The sequence below is a fragment of the Sturnus vulgaris genome, chromosome 6, assembly GCF_052056855.1.
Source record: "Sturnus vulgaris isolate bStuVul1 chromosome 6, bStuVul1.hap1, whole genome shotgun sequence".
Taxonomy (NCBI): domain Eukaryota; kingdom Metazoa; phylum Chordata; class Aves; order Passeriformes; family Sturnidae; genus Sturnus; species Sturnus vulgaris.
The window spans coordinates 4073420-4096953 of record NC_142248.1 but is presented as its reverse complement, the minus strand read 5'-3'; the positions used below and the strand labels follow the sequence as shown (position 1 = coordinate 4096953).

Below are 23534 nucleotides of genomic sequence, written 5' to 3'. Positions count from 1 at the left end.
CATAGAGCTGGGCTTCTGACAGAAGTTCAGATGGGATGCCTAACAAGGAAGTTTAAGGGGGTTGTTTGGTTTGTTTCTGAGGTTTTTTTGGGGTCTTTTTTAGGTGGATGTTATAATAAACTTACATATGTATGTTATCAGGCAAATACTGTGAATTTTAAAAAGCCTATCCAAGAGTGTTTTGGAAGTCCTTTGTAAAAAGGACTGAGTCTACCTATAGTTGAATGAATAGAATTAATAGTGATGTTAAAGAAAATCCCTTCTATTGCTGGCAGCAATAAAATTCTTTGTCCACTGAAGCAGTCTCAATTCTTTTTCTTGATATTGATGCAGCACCTGAGCCAGCTTTTGCTCAGTGTGATTCTGTTACACTTTGTTGATGGTCTTTACTGCCCTTCTGTAACAATCTGTGAAGGGTTCTAAAGCCTGTCAGTTTCTGGGCAATATGTTCTAGTAGGATCTATTAATATACAACACACTTGGCTTTACTATGTTTCCCTAATTGCCTCAATTTTCTGCATCTTTGTAAGTAACTTAATTACAATCATCTGACCATAAACATTTCTTTAGGTAGCTGGATCACATAGGTGTCCAACAGAAATCTAGTCATTTACTACTCTTACCGGATAGAAAACAGAATTTCTACAAAAGACAGTATTTCAAACATCTGTTAGTTTGTTGTGACTTTCTTCCACCAGGCTGAAATGTGTTACAATGGTCTGTTACCAGCTGTGAGCAGAGCATTGCTTTTTTTAAATAATTACAGTAAAGTGAAAAGGCACAATTTATTTCTTTGTGAGGAAGCAGTAGGGAAGAGGGTGAATTAAAATCAAGAGAATGAATTACTAATGCATAAATGCAATTGTAAAATAATTGTGTAAATCAGATCTTTTCCCACAAGTTACACAGAGTGAGGCACAACTGTGTACAAAAACATTATTAACTTTCTTATAATTTTTTATGCAAAAGACAGTGAGAATGCAGACAAAAACTAGCTTGTGCTTTGCTAGACATCTGTGTACTGTAAAATTTCTATTCTACTTGTGACTCCACTTAGTATTGGCATGTTGAACCAGGTATATTGTGACTGTTTGTTTTGTAATATGGAACAGTAAGAACAGTAGCCTGGGTCCTCTAGGTCATCACTGAGGGTTTATTGAACTCTGATTTTTGAATAAAGATTTAACATCTTTCCCCTAACCCCATTCCAAAAATGTCCATTTTCTGATTGGGTTTTTTCCTTTGTTTTTCTAAACTCTGCTCATCTTTAGTTCTTGGAGGATGCTTGTCAAATGGTCTTTGCTGTAGAGTTCCCAATAGGTTATGGGTTTTATATATAAGGAGATAGAATCTTAATTTGATATATATTTGACAATACTCTGGGTCTGGAGTCACATAGCTCTGGGCGTGTTTATCTAGGTGTAGGTATGCTCGTACAGGTATATCCATGGGTATAGTCCAGCTCTTAAAAATGAGCTGTCATTAGCAATTTGTCAGCTTTAGAATTCTGTCCTTGCTGGCAGATGCCATTGTAAGTTGTAGGACAATACTTCACCTGTTCACAGTTCCGTGTACTGGTGCTAATGAAGGCTTTTCTTTCTTCCTAATGCATATGCAGATTGCCATCTTTCCTCCCGCCTTTCCCCACTTTATTTTTTTTGGGGGGAGGAGGTGACTGGGGGGGGTGTGTTTCAGTTTTCTTTTACTATTATTATTATTGTTGTTGGAGTATTATTATTATTTTTTTGTTAAACTCTGTGCCTTGAAAACAGTTTCCTGATAAGTTCTAATTATGTTTATGTTTTATTTCCAGTAGGAATTGGAACTGAATTTATTCATCCACTTCTCCAAGCCTCTTGAAAAGTGACTAAATGCAACTGAGTCAGACTGTCTGTGGGTATGAAGTGGCTGGGAGAATCCAAGAACATGGTAGTGAATGGCCGGAGAAGTGGAAGCAAGTCATCTAATGACCACGCACAGACCAAATTGCAGCATGCAGGAAAGGAGAATCCAAAGACAGGCAAAAATGGAGTTGAGAGAAGATCAAGCAGATGTATGTACATGTTTCTGCTGTTTAGTGCTATGATTCACTTCCTAGTTTGCAAGCCAGGCTTCTGTCTTGTCTTAATTCATGAGGGAGATCTGCAGTCAGCATGGAGCTAACATCAGAAATATTAGTTATGTATGCATTTTCTGGATGTGTTAACTCCTTTCAGGAATATAGATCTCTTCAGATTAGTTTAAAAGTCAAGAATAACGGGGTGTAAATTAATTTTGAACTGTTGTCATTATAAAATATATGATTGTCACTAAGTGACAACTAGTATGATTTGAAGTGGATAACATAATTTGAAGAACTTACCCAGCACTCAGTAAATACACTTCTAGACATAAATCCCATTTTTTAATCAAGTCACTTATATCAATAGCCATTCTACAGTGGCTTTAATGAATATGGATTCTTATTTTTGCTGTTGTCTGGGATGAAGGATTAAATGCAAATTAAAGTCCTTTATTTTACTTCTCCAGGTATTTCATCATCTTCCTCAATTGTTCTGTGTTTTTGCCTCCAGCCTGTGTGTCTGTCTGTCTGCAAATGTAACTGGGCTCTGTAATGTCCCTTAAATGATATCTAATTGGTGCTCTCTTATTTGCAGGTAGCGGTGCTTCAGGATTTGAGGGTCAAAGTCGTTATGTGCCTTCCTCTGGAATGTCTGCCAAGGAGCTCTGTGAAAATGATGACCTAGCAACTAGTTTGGTTCTTGATCCCTATTTAGGTTTTCAGACACACAAAATGAATACTAGGTAACTTGTCTTTATTTTTCTAGAAAAGAATTCATCTTCTTAGTTGATGTAAATCAGCAAAACCATGGAATTTTGTGCATGTTTTAAGAAAGTGAAATAATGCAAATTTGTGTGTAGCTTCTGCCTCTAAAACGGTGTTGCATGTGTGTCTGGAACTCAGCACTACAAATGCAGCCTCTCTCAGTGCTCCATCATAGGTCTTTCCATTAGTCTCGTGTATTTGTGCTGTGGAACAGGTTGGTAATAGGCACCATTTTCCAGCTTAAACAGTTAACTAATGGTAGGTTTGAAATCAGTAGTAATTTGAAATCCTTCAAAGGCAGAAGCCAGTGTTTGGTAACTTTCCTGTTTATTCCATGTCACTGGATGTGTTTTTTTAGCTTCCTTACTTTTAAACACAGAAGAAAGATGTAGCTCCTGAGCAGTTCAGTGTTGGTGCTACTTGATCTGAAGTTCTTACAGACCCTTGTTGAAGGAATTGCTACCCAGACGTGTTTGTATGGATAAGATAAATAAACCTGCCAGCTGGAAACTTGATTACCAGAGGTGCACCTACTTTTGCACATCCGTCTGAATGCTTTGGTTGTCAATTCTGTGTGATCTCAGGGTTTAGCTGTTGTTGCTTCTCCCTCGGTTACAGAGATATTACTGATGATAACTGTGTTCTACAGATCTCTCTTAAGCTTGTTTGCATACAAGATCTGTATTGATAGCTAAATGGGGAAACTATGTATAAACTATAAGTTTCTTAAGGACAGGAATTGCATGCTTACTGCTGTGTAATAGTAAGAGCTTAAGTTCCAGGCAGTACATCATGGAAAACAGACTCTCAGCCCTTCAAACTGTTGCTGTGACTATTTTTAAAGAAGGACAGTTCACCTGGGCAGCACAGTTACATACACACAGTATCAGTTAAGCAAATTGGATATAAGCAACCAACTGATAGATTCAAAAATCACTGCTAGATGAATTGGTGTTGTCACGTTTCATAAATAGTTGCTGGTATAGCCTGACAGCATCAGCTGCACATGAAATTGCAGCAGTGTGGTCCTAATAACTGTAAAGACACTCCAAAAAGATCACTCCTTCTTGCTGGAGAGTGCAACATCAACCTTTAAGAAGGATGTTGGAGTTTTTCCTCTTCCCTCCCTGCTGTTGGTTACAGTAGCACATTATCCAGGTATATATTGTTACAGTTCAGTTAGAAGTGTCTTTGTATTTTCATCAGTTGATCAAGCTAAGAATATATGCTGAAAGGAATTTTTTCTTTCATTGCATGAATGATAGTTTGCAGGTTATGCACAGGTTGTTAGTTCTTATGCTTTTTGCTATGGAAATGATGTTTAATAGTTGCAAAAGCTATTTTCATGAATGTTAATAGGTTGCCAACTAAAATATTTCTTTAATTACTATTTTGAACCAAAAGGTACACAAAAGCAATCATCATTTATTTCTTCCTTTCTCACTTGGAGAACAGTTACAGGCAGTCTTCAAGGACAGTAGTTAATAATCTTGAAGCACTATGAGAAATACTTAGGTGAGGCTTACAACTCCTACCAGATGCACACCTTCTGCCTCTGTCATTTTGTCCTATTGAGAAAGTTTCTAATGTTGTAATAATTAAAGTCCGGGCATCAACATAGTTCTTGTTTATCTTTTTGGTGCAGTGATGACTCCTACTTGTTACTGTGGCTGTCATGCTTAGATTATCTTTTTCCATCTAGTAAACTGTAGTCTGTCTAGAGCTCCTGAGAGCTCTAGAGCTCCTTACTGTTGTTTTAATAGCTTTGAGGGAAGGTGGGGGGAAAGCAGGTATGAAAAAACTATACTGCTTCCAAAATGCCAGGGACCAGTACCCAAATATTATGATGTAGCAGATACGAAGATTTGCATCTTCTGCTTCAGTGCCATGGAGTCATATTAGTTACATAGCTCATATATGGAGGTGTGCTTAAAATAAAACAGCCAGTTATGGTGGCAAGCAAAGATTTCCTGTTCCCTTGGTCTGATTTGTTTGAAGATGCCCTGTGAAAGCGTCTGTGCCACCATTCTGCTGTGCTGTGTTGGAAACATGTAAGAGGTTTGTATTTTTGCAGGCCATTGTAAGTTGATGATAATTTACTGAAGTTCTGCTTCCCCTTACCTCTGGAAGCCAGGTCTGTATTTTTGTATTCATGAGTGTCTTCTCTGTAAGCACTTTTTCTACTTAATTCTTCCAGTTGAAGAGTTTGTAAATTTGATTTGTCCAGAGTATATTGATTGAAGGAAAAAAAGCCCTCACAGTAAAATATCTAGATTGGTGTTGAAATGTCCTTGTTTTCCATCTTCTTTATATTGAGTTAATGATCTTATGGTAGGGTGGTGACAAGACCATGACTGTTACTCTGCTTGCTGGGTTTTTCTTTGTTTTGGTTTGGAGGTTTTTTCCTGGGTATATAAAGTCCTGCAGTTCATGAACGCCCACCATCTTGGGGATAGGGCTGTTGGCTCTATAAACTGTCAGGTCAGGAATGTCTGAAAGAGCTGAAAACTAAAGCCTACAACTGAATCCCCTAATGTGCTTGTCCAGTGTTCCTCTGAAATGTTTTCTTGTCACTAGGCATTTGAAGGACAGTATGACATATAACTCTGGAAATGTCCTCAGTGGCTTTACCCAAAAGTATTTTTTTTCATCTTCTTGGCTTTCCAAGAGAAAGCAGGTTGTTTTCAGAGCTTCCAACCCTCTTTACAGGCCCAGTTGTCATTCTTTCATCAAATTCGTAGCTCTTTTCTCAACAGAATGGCAGCTTAGCAGTTAATAAAAGAAACCTCATGTCTTACATAGTATGTTCTTGTCAAATATTGCTGTTCTAAGAGATTTTGTTGCTTCTTGTACAAATCCTGTTATATCAGCCTTTGTTTGTTTGTTGTGGTAAAAACAAAATTCATTCTGCAAACTACACTTCTCGGATTGAAGGTTGATGAACACTGGAGATTAAAACTGACACTTGAAAAATGCCAAGTGAGTTCTTGCCTGTCTTACCATCTCTTCTTTTTGGGTGCTTTTTCCTAGGCTGAGCATTGAATCTTGAAGTCACATGCCTTAGTGGCTCATCTGCTCTTTATAGTATCTCACATATAACTCACAAACAACTGTTTTAACCTTAAGCCAGGCTCCCGATCATATTGGTGCTGTTACCAGTCACTGTCATTTCCTGGTTCCCTAAAGCACCAGCATCATGCTAGGGAATACTGAGAGCACTTCCAAATTGTCTCGAAATTTGCAGGTGGTTTAGGAAGTCAGATATGTTGTGGTCTGTTTGCTGCTTTTAGTGATGTTATGAACAGGTGTGTGATGTGGGTGGCTTTGTGTGATTATGTGGGACTAAGGGCCAAACTAACAATTTCCATGTTTTCCCTTGGAAGCATTAAGTGCTTGGGGATGATGTACAGGAAGCCGCTTTCTCTCAACACTGCCTCAACAGCAGTCACTGACTTAGGTGCCTGAACTGGACAGAGTACATCACTCTTCATCCCTTAGAGTCACCACTAGGCAGTAGAGACCAAATGCACAAAGCAGTTCCATATCATTGCATTTATGAGCCTGTCCTCAGTCTTTGTGTTCTTTAACTCATTTCAATATAATAATTAAAGGGTTCAGTATTCAACTTGAATGAGGTCTGGGGGCTGAAAAAGTGATGTGGGTTCTGCTAGATAAGATTTTGTGGTCATATAGTTCAGCTTCAGTGTTGTGGTGCTATGGAGATACTGGATTAGGGGTACACAACTCTTATGTAGTGATTACCTGTTTCAAAGTGAAGCTTTTACATTCTTCAGACCTCAGTGTCTGTGTGCTTTACAAAATTGTTTTGACTTTTGCGTAAAATCTGATTTTTCCATTTTTTCTAGATTATTTTTACTGATAGCGTAATTTCAGTAAAGTCCTTTACCTTGCTCCTGGTTGTCTTCTTTCACTGTATATAAATCACACAGTGATTACATTGGAACCGTTTTGCTGTTTTCAGATGGTTTGGATTAAAAAAAAAAAAATCACAGCCAGAAAACCACTCTAAACAACCATGCCCTGCCATTCAAGCCAACACCCACCACCTTGCTTTTACAGTTCTCTTATTTGTAAGAAATAAGCTTCAACAGAAAGTGATACATCTTCAGAACACGGAGTGGCTTGCATCCAGTGGTCATGTTAACTGCTAAATTTAAATTTACCATGTGGAGTGTCAAAATAGGATTAGAGGACAGTGTTAGGTTGTTGGTTTGGGGGGGTTTCTTGTGTCCCTCATAGTTATTTTTAAAAAGTACTTCTTTGCTAACCGTACTAAAGAGAATGAAATTGTATGTCTTAGAATTTTCTTTATTTCTGTTCTCGGCTATATTGGAGTTTTGACCATACTGGTGTGTATTTACTGTCAGTTCAAGAAGTTGAAGTAATATGTATTACTTTCTTCATTAAAAGTGCTGTTTTGAAATTTGGCCTTTAAAGAACATGAGGGGTTTTTTTTTCTGTATGAAAACACTGGCAATAAACGCAGAACAAGTTGATCATAACTTGTATAACTAGCTTTGAGGAAAAAATACTCACACTACAGGGTTGGGCAGGGAGGAAGCCAAAATGTATGTTAATTAAGTTGTTTATGCCTATTTTAAATAGATGATTTTCAACTCTTGTTCTGCTGTCTTGAATACTTAACAGGCTTGCAGTTTTAGCTTCTGTACTCAGTCTCTGGTACTAGGTGAACATAAACTTGCTGTTTTCCAGAGTTACTTAAATAGAAATACCATCCAGACAAGGTGCCTGTTGTTAAAAGGCTAATGGGTTGATACAGTTTTGATAAATTCACTCTTCTTGATGTTCCCTAGTCAGAAATTAAGAAACAAAGTTTGGAAGTAAAACTCTTTATCATGCACTGGTATGCTGTGTGGAGTTCCATACTGGATCTCTTGCAGGATCAATTTATCCTTTTTTTCAAACTCACTGCTCTCAGTGACTGAGACTGAGCAAGGTACTGTGCTTCTGAACTTACCAGAAACTCTCCTTTAACTTCCTTTATAGGCAAGCATCTCACTGACCTTTGGCTTTATACCTTGGAGTTCCAAGAGTCTTTAAGTACTCCTGAGGTAAGAGAAACTTGAGAGAGAAAGAGCTTTGCTTCCCCAAGCCATTTTCCTACATCTTCCTTGTTGAGACCATGTCAGTTTGCCCTTAACTGGGATGAGATCATCTTCTATCTGATTTTGAAAGTGCAGTAGCCACAGCTTTATCAGATCTTGTTGACTAGGGAAAAAAATAAGTATTTTCTAGGGAGGTGTGAAAGTCTGTTCTGCACGTTGCCAGGAAGAAGGGCTGATATTATTTCTCTAGACACTTGTTGTAGCTGAGGTTTTTATTCTTTGCTCACTTCTAACACCTGACTGTCTTGCAGCAGGCTTCATGTCCCATGAGACCTAACCTGTGAAGCTGCTCTAGGGTGGCTCAAGGAGTCTGTGCCTGTGAGCAGATTCAAACACCAGTGTGTCTTGTTCAGGTTCCATGATGGAATTTAATAAAGGTAACTGTTCAGAGGAGGAAACCGGAAGTTGGATAAACAATTCTGATTTTAATTGCCTTTTTTCAGAGACTGGGTTGGCTGGTTTGTTCTGTTGGTTTCCTTGTGCTCTTTCCGTGTCTCTTCTTTGAACTAGTCTCTTGTTTTACTGATACTTAAAAGCCAGTTTCTTTGGCTCATTTTATATGTATACATTTAGCTGCGGGGCCTTTTCAGGCCCTCTTCATGGTGGAGCTCAGAAACGATTGTGTAGACTCTTCCAGCAGATGTGCACGTTTTTAGGGTTTTTTTAATGTCATGCCTAAATGTGGAAGCCCTATAACACCAAAATGGTAGTATGCAAGGTTTCTTCTCAAAATCAATTGGCATTTGGGTTGCAAAAATCTAATGAATAAACTAATTAATTATACTCCTGGGAGAAGTGAAGTATCTATCAACAGACCCAAATTCTTAAGGAACACTGGACTTCTAGGCTTTCTTGGCTTCTTCAGTTCTTCTCAAATGAGAAGTTACCTTTTAAAGTATATATGGAGATACACCTGTGAAAGACTAAAGCTTTCATGAGGATCCTGGACTGTAGTATTGTGAATTTGCTTACAAACTTCATATGCTCTCTGTACAATTTACATGTGCTGTTGAACTGTGAACAGCCCCCTAAGTCAGGCTCAGGGTGCACAGTGTCATTCTGTTTCATCTGTTTGGGAACCCTTGAAGTGAAATGTTGAACATAATGTTGGTTTCCAGAATCTTTCCATGCACTTGTGGACACTTCTTTCGTGTTTGGATTCCTGTTTATCTTTTCTCATTATCTCTGTCTTGTCACTATGTAAGAACAACATTTTGATTGAGGTGCTGCAGAGAGTCCTTGTAATTAACTTTTGAACCCCTGGGTGCAGAGTGTCATGTTCTTTGAAAAACCCAGTTCCTGTTTGAAATGCTTGCCATGCAGTCCAGCATTCATCTGATCTTGTAATGTCTTGGGGGTTTTACAATCTTTTCATCTCTATTTTGTTTCCAGACATCTTTTTGGCCTTTGCAGGGCTTGGGCATACACTATTTTGCGTGGTAGGAATGGTGTTACAAAAGTTTCTGTTAAGTCACTTAAATGAGTTCCACCAGCAGTGTGGTACCTGAGACAAGAATCCATAGAGACACCTGCTGAATATGGTCCATTGAGCTGTGCCAGTGACTTTCAAAAGCTGGGGCCAAGTTCCAAGGTAGCTGGTCAGGTAGACATCAAGTCAGCCTCTGAGATTAATGTGTTGTGAAAGACCTAAAATATGAGCACTTGGGGCTGTAAGATGTGCTCCATTGCTAGAAAATGTAGGGTGTTGATTTTTTTTCTGTAGGTCTTGAGAGCCACTGTTAAGCTTAGCATCTGCCCTCCTTTTTTTTCTGTATTTCTTTTCTACACTGGTGGTTCAGTTGGGATACTGCTTTCTTTAGCCAGCCTAGACCAAGTTTCTTGGTGACAAGTATGATGATGTCTATCAGCACATACATTGCCTGTCTTAGGTGCTAATGCAATTTCAAATGTGATGGCTTTTCCACCCATCTTTGCTCCTGCAGGTCACTTAGCTAAAAAATGGTAGATTTTAACATGTAAAATACAGTGTAAGGGAGAGGACAGTCACTCATGTAGCCCAGCAAGAACAGACATAGCTGAAGACCAATTTTATCTGTAAATCCTATGGGTTTTTCCCTTGTGTAATGTTTGCAGATAGAGGTGTGAGCAAGATATTACCCTTTCCTTTGTGCATATTGGTGAGCTCTCTACTTCTCCTGCTGTAAGTGCAGTTGGCTTCTTGCTGGGAAAGTTGTTTCTGCTTGAAATTGAAAGAGAGTGCAAGACCTGTTCTGAAACTAGTCAGGTTCAGTTCAGGCTACATGATTTAAATTTGCTTCATGTATGAAGAAGCTCTGTGATTTATGATTATCAAATCTGGGCAAAGTGTTTCTGGTTTTGAAAGAGCAGAGATATTCGAATGTGTGACTGGCGAGTTGAGGAAGACTTTGGTGTGCTGCAGAACAAAAATAGTGATTGTCTCATCTCTAGTTTGAGGGGAGTTTTCTTGCATGATAAGGACTCATCAGCTTGTTAGGTAGTTAGCTTTTTGGGATGATGATACAAGTGTATTCTTTAATAAAGAACTTGATTTGAAACTTTGTGGCATGCTATGTGCTACAGTTGTAAGCAGGCATCTGTTTCTTGACTGACTTGCTGTCTTGTTCAAATTCATATCCCAGCCAGAAGAGAACTGAACCTGATGCCTGCTCAGAACTCCTTACTATACCATGTCCTCTGAAAGCCCACAGGTTTATCCTGATAAATTTTGCTGGATTCAAAAAGGTCTAAAGGGGTGCTTAGTTACTATGTTACAAGGAAGTCTTTGGAGATCTGAGAGATTTATAAAAGCAGTAGCCTGGAACATTGCTAACCTGCTGGAAGTGCTTCTGCTGTTAGGAGATCTGTCTTCATTGTATCAGGAGCATAAATACAGCATCTTCCTTCTAAGGAAGGAAATTGAATCCTCATGGTTGTTACTTCTGATTAGACTCTTAGTATTTTACAAAGTGAAACAAAATCAGGGGGGTAACACTTTTTTGTTTACTTTATACAAGTTTCACGGAAGAAGCAAATCTTATGTGGTCATTTAAAAGAAGTTACTTGCAACATTCTGTGTTCTAAGGTGACAATAAGCCAGTTCATATGGCAATTTACAAAACAGGTATCAGTGAGGAAGTTGATTGAGGTTTTCTCCCATCAATTTCAAGAATTTTTTTCCCCCCTTGTTACTTTGTAATGAAATACAGATTTCATTTGGCAAGAGGAAATAAAATCAGCATAGTACTATACTTCCAGCAACAAGTAACAGGACTTACTCTTACACATTTCCTTAAAAGCTCTTAGTTTGTTTAGCACTTTGGTCACATACTCTGTAAGCAAATTATTTGAGTTGTAAAAAGAGCTGTAGAAAGAAAACTGTTTCTCATGATACTGGGAAATTTTTATCTTTGTGAAGAGTCCCCTGGGGTGTGGCATACATTTAAGAATACTCACACCCCACCTCTGCCTCAAAGCACAGTATATATGGGTATGTGCTCAGGCAAAGGCAGTTTACAGGGAGTTGGCAAAATCTCTTAACTAAGTGCTGCTTTCTCTTGGTGGTTTTGCAGCTCACAAATGGAGCTTCCACTTCTGGCAGTCATGCAGGTTTTTTCTGTTACTTTTTTTCCCACTGAAGATATGAAGGGTAGCTTTTCTTAAATCTCAGGCTTATGGAAGAAGGCAGAATTCTCTGTTAATGTACAGGTGTTTGTTTTCATATTTACATGCCCAAGATTTCCTGTTTGGGCAGAAAAAATCTTATGATTGGACTAACTTGTGGAACCTCAGTCTTCCACAGATGGAGCATCTCTGCTGTGTGTTAGTATTTGTAGATACTTCTTGTGTTGGCATTAAGAGCTGTATTTTATATCAATGCACATGTTAAGTTTGCAATCCACATAAAATGAATTTATCAATATAAAAAGGCTTTGGTTTTGGCAAAAGTCGGTCAGTGTCTATGCAGGGAGTTAAACGTTTATATGGGTAGCAAAAGAACTGTGTGCTGTGAGTAACTGAGGAAGAATTGATAATGACTGATGGTGGACTGGAATAGCTTTATTTTTTTATTTCAGATTTCGACCTATTAAAGGAAGGCAAGAAGAACTCAAAGAGGTGATTGAACGTTTTAAGAAAGATGAGCACTTAGAAAAAGCCTTCAAGTCCTTGACGTCAGGTGACTGGGCCCGGCACTATTTTCTTAACAAGAACAAAATGCAGGAAAGGTTATTCAAGGAACATGTAGGTGTATTTGTAATTAATGTGCTTTTTCAGATGATTGAAAGGCAAAGAAAACGTAAAACATTTCTTAAGAATGAAGCAATAGTAAAGCAATCAAGTGCTTTGTTATATGTTGTTTTATTGTCTTTTAAGAGAAACTTCCATTGTTTTTTAAAGCCTAACTAGACACACCTTCCCTTTTTTTTTTTGCTGTTAACTTGCATTACCTTTTATTAATAGAGTGTAGAAAGAAAGGGTTTTTTTTTCCCCTTCATCGTTTGTTTGTATTGTGGTTTGGTTGGGGTTTTTTGGGGGGGACTGTTGGGGTTTGTTTTAGGCTTTTTTTTACTTATAGTTGTTGTAAATCAAATTAGGTGACAAAGGAAGATAAAGGAGAAGGGAGTAGCCTTGTTACCTCAAAATACCCCAGTTGTTGTGAGTGTAGGAGCTTTCTGTGGGAGTGTTATTCCTCCTCCACTTCCCATGCCCCAAATCCATTTTTTATATGTAGCATAAAGGTTTTTCATTCTCAACATTCAAAGCAAAAAAATCATAGTATTGTTTACTTAACAAAAAAAAGACACTTCTTCAGGAATGAGTCCCTTGCTTCCAGTTACAACCAAAAGGAATTTGGGATTCTTTAAAATGCACCAAATCTAGTAATGCAAGAACGAGTTAGCAGAAAAAGTTCTGCTTTGTTAAAGTGATTTTTAGAGCAACACAATCGTACCTCAGCTAAAAAAAATGATTGAACAGTCCCTGTCAGCATCTAGGTTTGTTGTGGAAGTAATATCTTTTTTCAGAACTTGATAATCTTAATAATAATTAATAGTAATAAAATGGATTCCTATGTATTATTAGGTCTCAGTGGTTCTTAAAGATATGAGTTTTCTTGAATACAACTATTCAGTGATTTTAAGAAAAGGTTATCCATTTTCATAGTTGGACCAATTTTGTACCACTCCAGGTATCTTTAATTTTCTTAAACTCTTTGGAAAATCACATTACCTGCAGGTAATGAGGATTCCTGCAAGTCACTGTGAAGAAATAAGATCAACATAATATGTATAGCTTAAACATATAGAAACATTACAAAACATATTTGAAACACATTTCAGCAGACAGTATTCCCCACCAGTATCCATTTTGTGTGTGGCTTTGTACAGTTTACTTTCATTATTTATATAAGAAGTTCCTCACTGCTTTTGTTTTGCATGTAACAGACAAGTACTGGGTTTTTTCATTGCAGGTATTTATTTATTTACGAATGTTTGCAACTGACAGTGGGTTTGAGATACTGCCTTGTAATCGGTATTCTTCTGAGCAAAATGGAGCCAAAATCGTTGCAACAAAAGAATGGTAAGAAATACACTTTACTGCTGCGTTCTGTGTCTGTCAGTTATTTGGAAGAATCTATAAAAAATACATTTAAAAGTGTGATTTAGAGTTAAAACTGCAACCAGTGAAATAGATAGTTTTGTATTGTTAATTGCAAATTGAATTTTCTCTCTGTTTTTGCTAAGTACTTAATACAGGATCCATGCCTCTGGAGGATACTCCTTTGTATTTTTGGGTTTATGCACATAGTGTTCATTTTACTTCTTTTTATTTTAATCTTATTTTCAGGCAGATAATTGTTTTTCTCTACTCAAGAGTTGTTAGCCTTCCATGAGAAACGTGACATTATGGCATATTTGTTACACAGCAAATAATTGTGGGGGAAGTGAGTTTTTTGCCTTTTTTAAACGGGTTTTATTTGCATATTTTGATTGTGAGAGATAAATCTCTCCTGGAAACAGAAGGCTGGAACCCCAGTGTATTTCCTCATCACATTTTGGAACATCTGAGTTTCATTATAAGCATGTGTGTGGCAGCACCAGCAGACACTGGCTTAATTCAGATTTTAAAATTAATCCCAACGTAGACACCAATTGTATGAGCTTTGCTTTGTGGCAGTATCCTTTTGTACCAGCACACCTGAGGTGAGGAAATGTGGTTATGTTCACACTGGGATTGAGTGGCTGGACACCCTGCTGGTGGTAAAACAACCTCCACATCTTGTAGAGGAAGCTTGAAATAGGCTGAGGCCAGTTCTCAGCTCTTCATGACCAGAGCTGAAAGTTCCTTCATCATGATACAACCCAAAAAGTAGTGATTAGGAGGTTTTTTGGGTTTGTTTTTGGGGTTTTTTGGTTTTGTTGGTTTGGGGTTTTTGTTTTTTGTTTGTTTGGGATTTTGGGGAAGTTTTTGGTTGGTTTGTTTCTTTGCTTTTTGTTTGGGTTTGTGGGTGTTACGAGGAGGTGGGTTTTTTTATGTTTTTTGGTTAGTTGTTTTTGGGTTTGTTTGTTTTGTTTTGCTGTTGTTGTTTAAATTTATCCCTTGGCTGATTCTTTGGGGGTAGAAGCTTTGCATGTAGGTGTGTTGAAAATAGATCAACTTTTCATGCTCAAAATCCAGAGTAGCCTGAGAAGTGAGCAAGACAGGCAAGACTGCATCTTACCCTGCTGCTATCTGGAAACCTGTCGAGACTCAAAACTGATGGAGTTCTCAGCACTCTCTGTCAGAGGAGAAATCTGTACTGAAAAGGCTTCGCTTCTACTTCTCGTCCTTCATGTACCTTTAGTATCTCCACGTTTCTCTCTGTCGTAGTAATCTGGCCAAAATGTGGCATGGCCACTCTGAAGAGCAGTGAAAGCAAGGCCCATGCAAGAAAATGGAAACTCTCTGCTTCTACTAAGCTGAGCATTCAGTGCCCCTGCACTCCTCTAGTCATGATGGCATGTTAGCTGTCTGCACACACAAGCTTTGTGGTTTTGTTGACTTTTGTAGGTATCATTTCCCCTCCTCACTCTATTTCAAGGACTAGCTTCATGCTGTAGAACTACTCATGAGAGGGGGAAACATCTTGCTTGAATTCCAGCTTTTGTTTGAGTCATTACTGGGCCTCATTTAAAAAGCCATGGAGCTCTAAGCATTTTCATTATGCTGGGTTTTCCTGGCCACAGGAACAAGTTTAGGAAACACAAGCAAGAGCAGCTGAAGGAAGTCAAAATTTCTGAAGTAGTGATGGGGAGGGAGTGTATACAAATGCTTTTGGTTTTAACAATTGCAGAAGCTGAAGTAATCAACTCTTGCAATTTCTTGCTTTCAGTCTCAGGAAATTGTAGAAACAATTGGTGGTAATTGTTTCTGACGTCAGATTTGATGTAATTGATTCCATAATAACTTTTCTTTCTGTGAAATTATTTTGTAATTTTGGCACATGTAGTCTTATTTCTGCTGTTCTTTTTACATTAAAGGAAAAGAAATGATAAAATAGAATTACTTGTGGGCTGTATTGCTGAACTATCGGAAATGGAAGAAAACATGCTGCTGAGACATGGGGAAAATGACTTTAGCGTCATGTATTCCACGAGAAAAAACTGTGCACAACTGTGGCTTGGTCCTGCTGCATTTATCAATCATGGTGAGTAGTAAGTATAGGATGCATGTTGAAGGGCATAAGAAATTCAGAAGTGTTGTATGTGAGCCAAACAGCACAGGAACTTGGAGAAAAATGTCTGAATCTGGCATACTGTATTACTGTAGGAAAAAATCATACTGGGATTTTCCCAGCCAGAGCTGATCAGCTGTGAAACTCAGAGAAGCTCTAGGAAGCAATGCCTTCTTCCTTGAAAGAGACTTTGGAACTGGCAGATAAATTAGTGGAGCATATTGTGGGTTACCTTGAATTCTGTGTGAACTCAGTCAACAGTAACATCTTTATTAGGTGAACTTCTTAAGGCTGTTTAACTTTTTGCGCCAGAAGCTTACCTGATTGTGTTGTATTTGTGTGCCAGAAGAAGAGCAGATAGGATTTAAGGTGAAGATGATCCTGTTTACCTTAAAGAGGAGAGAAACTGGACATTTGTGGTAGCATAGGGAAGAGCTCAGAAACACAGCTGTAGCAAAGCAGGAATCTTTTGATATATGGCTTTGTGCAGTACTAACTTAACTCCCAGTATTTAGTTGAGATTCTGCAGTCATTGAAGTCAAAGTGAATCCTTACTTTAGATATCTACAACTATTCATGTTTCAGGTCTTATCCACAGTTAATTGACTTTATCTTTTGGACCTTTTTCAGATTGCAGACCTAACTGTAAGGTAAGCAAGAAATTATAAATAAATTAATAAAGTACCCCACTTTTATTTCCTTGTCCTTCCAACTTTTCTCCCCCAACTGTTTTATTTCTTACTCAGATACTGTGCAGCCTTAATGATTAACCTTTTTTTTTCCCCTTCCTGTCATCTCCTCCTCCAGTTTGTATCAACGGGCAGAGATACAGCATGTGTGAAAGCTCTAAGAGATATTGAACCTGGAGAAGAAATCTCTTGTTACTACGGAGATGGGTTTTTTGGTGAAAATAATGAGTACTGCGAATGTTACACCTGTGAAAGGTATGCATTGATGTAAATAGCTTTCAAATGGAATTGGGCATATTCATCATCTATTTTGTGAAACTGAAAGTCCTTTATTATGAGTACTCAGATTTTTGGACACAAAATAATTGATTCCTACCCATGTGCTATAATGACTTTTCTGTGTTGCTACAGAATGGTGGTGATTCCTGAAAACTCTGTTCTCTTAATCTTTTAATTCTGTGTTCTGGAGATAAGCCCTAAATGAAGACAGAACAAAACAGGAATGTAGATTCTTAATGATATTTGTATTGAATAAAGTAGAATTGGAAGGAAGAGCAGTTATGGCTTCTACAAGAGTATTGTGAACTGATCCCCAACTTTTGCTCTTTACTGGAATTTGCTTTATCAAGTGCAGTGTTTTATTTGTGGACCTGAATTTCTCTTTTGCTGGGAATGGACAAAGCAGGTTTTCACCCAGTATTGTTAGAACTTGAGGGTTTGTGAATATCTACTGGTTTGGACAGTATTTGCTTCTCTCTGTCCATCACTCAGTATTTGTTTTTCACATGTGCTGTCCCAGCCTGGTTTCTTCACAAAATCAGGTGAAAGAATTCCATAGTTGGTTTTTGCTATGTTGGAACTTCTGCTCACTGTGAGCAGAGAGGCTCAGCATCATCTGAGAGAGGTTCACACAGTTCCAAGAGGAGCTGCACAGAACTCACTGTTCTGTTTGATCTAACTGTAGGAAGAGAAACCCTATAAAGGACAAAATATTGCTCATATTGAGGAATAGCTTCGTGCACCTGCATATAAATAATTTAATAATCCTACTTTCATTTTTATTGGCTACTTTGGTCACTACCAATCTTGAAATTAAAGGGAAAACGCTCTGGTATGGACCTCCAAACTCATGTGATGTTGGTAGGTTGTTCCAAGTGAAGGGTGCAATCTCAGACTTTATCTTGAGAGCTGCTAGTAAAAATGTACTTCAGTCCTGGAGACTGTAAAGTATTGAATAAATAAGCACCAGAATTGTTCTTCCCTTGCTGCATGGAGCAATGTGGGGTTTTTCTCAAGTTCTTTTGATCATCGACTCCAGTGCAATACGGGCATACTTTCTTATTCAGGACAACTAGTTTTATATGTCTGAACATTTTCATTAACTTCTTGTTTTTGTATTTTAAGTACATGAAAATGTTACTTTAGTAAAGTTAGAATTACCCAAACATTAGCTTAACAATCTGCTTTTCTGTTACAAAGCTGTGGTAGAGGCAGTCAAATATAAAAGATTTTATTTCAGGGGGAGTTCATAAGGACTCATTTTTTGCTTGCCTCAAGACTGATGAGGCAACAATCACTTTGTACACCACAGAAAAAATCATATTTAAATGTCTCAATTTTAACTATGCTGTAAAGAGTGTTAATTTGCAATGTTAAAATGCTGGGATTTAAGGATCTGTGGGTATGTTTGAGCAGTGGAGATTTAGCGCAGTACAATTTCTTTCAAGCCTCCAGAAGTCATCACCAGGAATATTTGCATCTCTCTGCATATGTCCATGTGCTCTTCCTAGGTGATCCTGCTGTTCTTGCTAGCCAGCTGAGACATTTAGGCACTCAAGATGGCAGGCAGAAGACAAAGCAGCCCACAAAATGCTAACCAGTTCTGTGGCTATTGGTATCATTGATCCAAACTACTGTATATGAAACAAAGCTGGAAGTTTACATTAAGATTTATTAATACCTCGTATCCGCCTTTTATTTGTAGACGTGGAACTGGTGCTTTTAAATCAAGAGTGGGATTGCCAGCACCTACTCCTGTGATTAACAGTAAATATGGACTGAGAGAAACAGACAAACGATTGAACAGACTTAAAAAGTTGGGTGACAGCAGCAAGAATTCAGACAGCCAGTCTGTCAGCTCTAACACTGATGCAGATACCACTCAGGAAAAAGGTAATGCAAGTAAGTAAGGGGAAGAGCTTGGAGTCATTAAAGGCTTCACAAAAGCATGGAAAACTTTCACAGTGATAGAATTCTTCTCTTAGTGTTGAGATGCTTCTCACATACTGGTCGTTAAAGCTAATTTATTCAGGAATCTGAAGGCAATTTAAACAGCAAATTCATGGTTTTCCACAAGTGTTTGAAGAACAATAAGTGATCTGTTTGTTTTCTTTTTTTTTTTTTTTTTAATATCAGAAGCAAATATTTATAAGCATGTCAGTTAAAGCCCTGCCAATAATTTCTCTATTTCAAAATACAGTAAACTACCACAGGCAGTAGTGTGGTTTAGGAAAGAAAACTTACATAGTTTGAATTCTTAGGAAATGAATTTTAAATAAATACTCTTAGTAGATATTATTAAACAAATAGTTATTTCCTTTAGAGGTCTTTTAAATTGGGCAGCTCTTCCCTTTCCACATCCAGAATTGATAGTTCAGGCACCTCTTGTGCAGTGAAAGTGCACAGTTAGTGATTTCAGAAGAAATTGGAAGGGATTTTTGGTTGTAATCCTCCTGCAAGATTTCTCTCCATGGAGTAGTGAGTATGATTTATTTGCTTTCCCCACTTTCTCACCTCCACCAACCTCAGTATGGGCAAAATACAGATAATTAAAACTTTGATTTAACTGGTAAACAGGTCTAGAGCTGTGTAAAATACTGCGGTTCCATCTGTCTCCCGTTTGCTCCTGTGATACTAAAAAAAACCAAAAAACAAAACAGATACCCAACCAAGCAATTAAAAAAAAAAAAACTAATAAATGTCTCCAAATCTTTTTATGGTCTCTAATTACCAGTATTTAGAGTTGCACCTCTGCTGAGCAAATGCCTTTGCTTACCACAGTAGGCAGTAGTTTCACCTGAAACTGAAACCATTACATTAGATAAAGATGCTTGAGTTTTTTTTCCTCCTTCTCCATGCAAAAAATCCTGGAGATAATATTAGAGCATGCTGATCCACAGATTTTGCTGGAATAATACTCAGCAAAAGCTGTGGATAATGTCAGATAGATTTTTTTTTTTTTTTTTTTTTTTAATTGGTAGAAGAAGAAATTCAGTAAAAACACAGCTTAGTATACTGGGGGTAGTGAGGGGAAGTGTACCTGGAAATGTTGATGTACTTGTGGCCTGTTTGGCAATTCCTTTCATGTGTTGAGTTCCAAGTTAAGCAGTCTCATTCCCTACTACATCCTGTCTCATGGATTTTTTTGAAGTGCCCCAAATAAATGAAATAACTGCAGTACTTGAGAGTGAGAAATTCAGGATATAGCAGTGTCATAACAAAACTGTTCTTTTCTTTTTCAGCTAACAGAAAATCTTCAATTGGCGTAAAAAAGAACAGCAAAAATAGAACATTAACCAGACAGTCTATATCAAGAATTCCAGCATCATCAAATTCTACCTCATCTAAACTAACTCATATAAATAATTCCAGGGTACCAAAGAGACTGAAAAAGCCTGCAAAGCCTTTACTTTCAAAGATAAAGTTGAGAAATCAGTGCAAAAGGCCAGAGCAAAAGAATGCTTCTCGAAAGCTTGAAATGGGAAATTTAGTTCTCAAAGAGCCTAAAGTAGTTTTATATAAAAACTTGCCCATTAAAAAGGATAAAGAATTGGAGGGACCAGTCAAAGTTGCAGTCTCTAGCGGATGCTTAACCAGGCATGCAGCGAGAGAACATAAACTGAATTCTGTGAAAGGTGCTTATGAGCATGGTGATATTGCACCCTGCACATACATCACGAGGAGGTCGATGAGAACAAGGATGAGTTTGAAGGAGACCTCTGACACAAAGCTTGAACCAAATACGTTGGATAGCTATAAGAGTAACTTGACTGGAACACAATCGGACATTGCAGAGCAGCAGTCTCGTGCGTTAAACGACAGCAACGTGGCTCATGCACCATCACATAAAGGGGAGGGTCGGTGCCAGAAAGGTGATGCAGGCACATCAAAAAAGAAATCCCGACAAGGAAAGCTTGTGAAACCATCTGCAAAAACAGAGGAAACTGATACTATGCACAATACGCCTGTGAAGGATGAAGTACCAGATTTAATCAGTTCTCATTCAGAACTTGAAGAGAGGAATAATGTGGTGGACACACCTGTTGGCTTTAAAGACTGTATTCCTGGATCTGGTGGCTGCTCTGTAACAACTGACAATTTTAAAGCAAAAGACAGCTTTAGAACTGCAAAAAGTAAAAAGAAAAGACGAATCACGAGGTATGATGCACAACTTATCCTTGAAAATAGCTCTGGGATCCCTAAACTGACTCTTCGTAGGCGCCATGATAGCAGTAGCAAGGCAAATGATCAAGAGAGTGACGGAATGAATTCTTCAAAAATAAGCATAAAATTAAGTAAAGACCACGAAAAAGATAATAATTTATATGTAGCAAAGCTAAATAATGGGTTTAACTCAGGATCAGGCAATAGTTCAACAAAATTAAAAATACAGCTTAAACGAGAGGACGAAAACAGAGGGACATACCCAGAGGACCTTCATGAAAATGGTGTGTGTTGTAGTGAAACTCTCTCCCTTTTGGAGTCGAGAATGGAAGTAGATGATTATGGTCACTATGAAGAGGAAACAGCAGATGAATCTTCATCAGAAGAGGACGATGAAGAGGAAGATGACTATGATGATGAATTTGATGACTTTATTCCTCTTCCTCCAGCGAAGAGATTAAGGCTTATTGTTGGCAAGGATTCAATAGATATTGATATTTCTTCCAGGAGGAGAGAAGATCAGTCTTTAAGGCTCAATGCATAAGCTTATAGGTCTTAAACTGACCTGGATGTCATTTCTTAAAAAAAAAAAAAAAATTAAAAAAATAAAAAAAAAAATCCAACAAAAATTCCATTTGATTATTCCTCAACTAAAGAACTTTCTGAAAAACTTAGTGGCAGCACTTCTCTATTCACCTATCAACGTAATATTGTAGAAAGTGTACAGCATACTGACTCTTCTTAAGTCTGATTTGTGCAGATTTTTATTGTACTTTTTAATAGCCTTCTTATGTGCAATTCCGAGTTAGAGGTAATGCTCTGTTGTAAAATAAAGGCTCAAGCAAAGTTACGAAATTGCATCAGATCTTTCCATGCAGGACAATGAGAATACAGTGTGGCTACAGAATTATTTTTGATCGGTAGGAGCGTTAGTTTGCTCTTACAATATTTGACTAAACAATTTACAAAATCATAGTAGCAGCATAATAAGGTTTTCTAGTATATGTTAACATCACCAGCAATGATCTACAGCTTTCCAGTTTATTTGCTAGATGGTTTTTCCCCCTTGGAGTTTGTCAGTTTTAACACTGTATGCTGTCCCAGACGTACTGTTTGTGGCCTTTGTTATAGTAGCAAACCGTTGGTTGGAAGTCAAATTGATTTCTTTAAAAAAAGAGAAAAAAAATATGAAAAGGTGTTGACAATTTGCTGACTTTTTAGTACATTATATGTACAAGGGTAGCAGTATGCAGAATAAAGTTTGGATATGGTGTATTTATTGCTTGTTACGTAAATTAAACACCTTGTATTTAACACTTTTCAATACTTTTAGATAAAATTGTTCTTTGCAAGAATGATTGGTGCTTATTTTTTCAAGAATTTGCTGTGAAATAATGTGATTACGACGGGCAACATTTATCCAATGAACTGCAGCTATCCTAAATTGGTTCTTCATATTTTTCTGTTGCACTTGTAAAATGCTACAAGGAATTTAAAGAAAAATCTATTCACTTTAACTTATGATAGTTTTATCAAATTTAAAACAACTAAGTCACAGCTTTTGTTCTGTGGTAACCTAAGAATTGTTTGTCTTTTAAGAACCAGTTGTAAAAGAATGAAAAAATATGTATATGTTGTAAATATTTGTGTGTTGTGAGAAATTTTGTCATAAGAAATTGAGATAACTTGCCAGAAGGGTTTTTAAGTTTAGAAATACATCCATGCCAATAAAATAGGAAACTGTAAACCTAGTTTTAAACTCTGCATCAGTTGGAGTTCTTTGCTCATACATAGTTCACTTAATACTTCAGAGTCTGCTTTATAACAATGAAGAGCATCAGGGCGATCTTTGGCTCTTTGGTTTTTAATAAAAGAATGTTAGGAAACTTCTGGGCACAATGGACTGTTTGTATGTATAAATCAGCTTTCTAAGCCGTTTCTTTCAAACAGGTCTGAAACATCAGAGTTGACAACTGTGTCGTGCTTTGGTCTGTGGTATTTGTGTTTCTACTTGACTGTGGATTAAGGTTTTGAGTTTTTGTATCTAGGGGTGTAGAAACACAAGTTTCATCCTAAAACAGGTGCTGTTGGGCCAGCTGAATCTGCTGTTGGCTGCTCAGGATTTTCATGTCAAGTCCAACTCTCTCTGCCCTAAAGATGAAGAGCTTGAGTTACATGGTCACTGTGTTACCAGTGATGAAAGCATTCATTAGTGGAGAGAATTAAGTATAGAATTGAACCTAATACTTGTAACTTTGTCAGTCTCTGGGAAAGGCCTTGTTTCATGCCAGGGTGTGTATGTTTTTAGAAGGTGGGTGGATATTTGTGTGCAGTCCATGGCTCATACTGTCACACCTTGGCCTTCAGTTGAGGGAAGATTACACAAACACTTCGGTGAGTATGCTCACAGCTGTAGTGACTTGTCTTGTGAGGTCTTTAATTGTACTGTATCATAAAATGGGTTAAAGGGGAGAGATGGGTTATAAAGGGCTTACCTTGAAGTCAGAAGTGTCCAGGAAACAGCTGATGACAAATGACGAATTCACAGGCATTGTCACTGGATGCTCTACAAGCATTTCTGGCTGTACCAGCAAAAGCTGAACATAGTCTCTGAACACTTTGACCTGCAGCCCTTCTGTGCCCCTGCTGCTCCTGCTTGCAGGTTCATATTCAGTGCTCCTCTGGCAGCCTTGGTGGGTGTAGTGGGGTGGTTGGTTTGCAGAAATGTCATTCAC

General features: G+C 37.8%; 2 protein-coding genes across 7 annotated transcripts in view; one reads left to right on the top strand and one right to left on the bottom strand.

Moving 5' to 3' along the window:
* The window catches only part of KMT5B (lysine methyltransferase 5B), a 27716-nt gene extending 5031 nt beyond the window's left edge, over window positions 1–22685 (top strand). For 2 of the 5 annotated variants that reach the window (XM_014873611.2, XM_014873609.2), the window contains exons 2-10: window positions 1817–2053; window positions 2658–2805; window positions 12030–12195; window positions 13424–13533; window positions 15474–15640; window positions 16298–16317; window positions 16475–16611; window positions 18341–18537; window positions 19878–22685. In XM_014873611.2, coding sequence (XP_014729097.1) covers window positions 1900–2053; window positions 2658–2805; window positions 12030–12195; window positions 13424–13533; window positions 15474–15640; window positions 16298–16317; window positions 16475–16611; window positions 18341–18537; window positions 19878–21343 — 2565 coding nt within the window. In that variant the 5' untranslated portion in view covers window positions 1817–1899 and the 3' untranslated portion in view covers window positions 21344–22685. Of the gene's footprint in view, window positions 1–1813; window positions 2054–2657; window positions 2806–12029; window positions 12196–13423; window positions 13534–15473; window positions 15641–16297; window positions 16318–16474; window positions 16612–18340; window positions 18538–19877 lie in introns of all 5 variants that reach the window. The other 3 variants (XM_088166748.1, XM_014873610.2, XM_014873613.2) reach the window with 2 other exon arrangements.
* The window catches only part of LOC148223288 (uncharacterized), a 38672-nt gene continuing 28597 nt past the window's right edge, over window positions 13460–23534 (bottom strand). Inside the window, exons 3-4 of one of the 2 annotated variants that reach the window (XM_088166749.1) lie at window positions 23295–23534; window positions 13460–13587 (exon numbers count right to left, since the gene is read on the bottom strand). In XM_088166749.1, the coding sequence (XP_088022875.1) occupies window positions 13570–13587; window positions 23295–23534 (258 nt within the window). In that variant the 3' untranslated portion in view covers window positions 13460–13569. Of the gene's footprint in view, window positions 13588–21187 lie in introns of those variants that run through there. The other variant, XR_015804400.1, reaches the window with a different exon arrangement.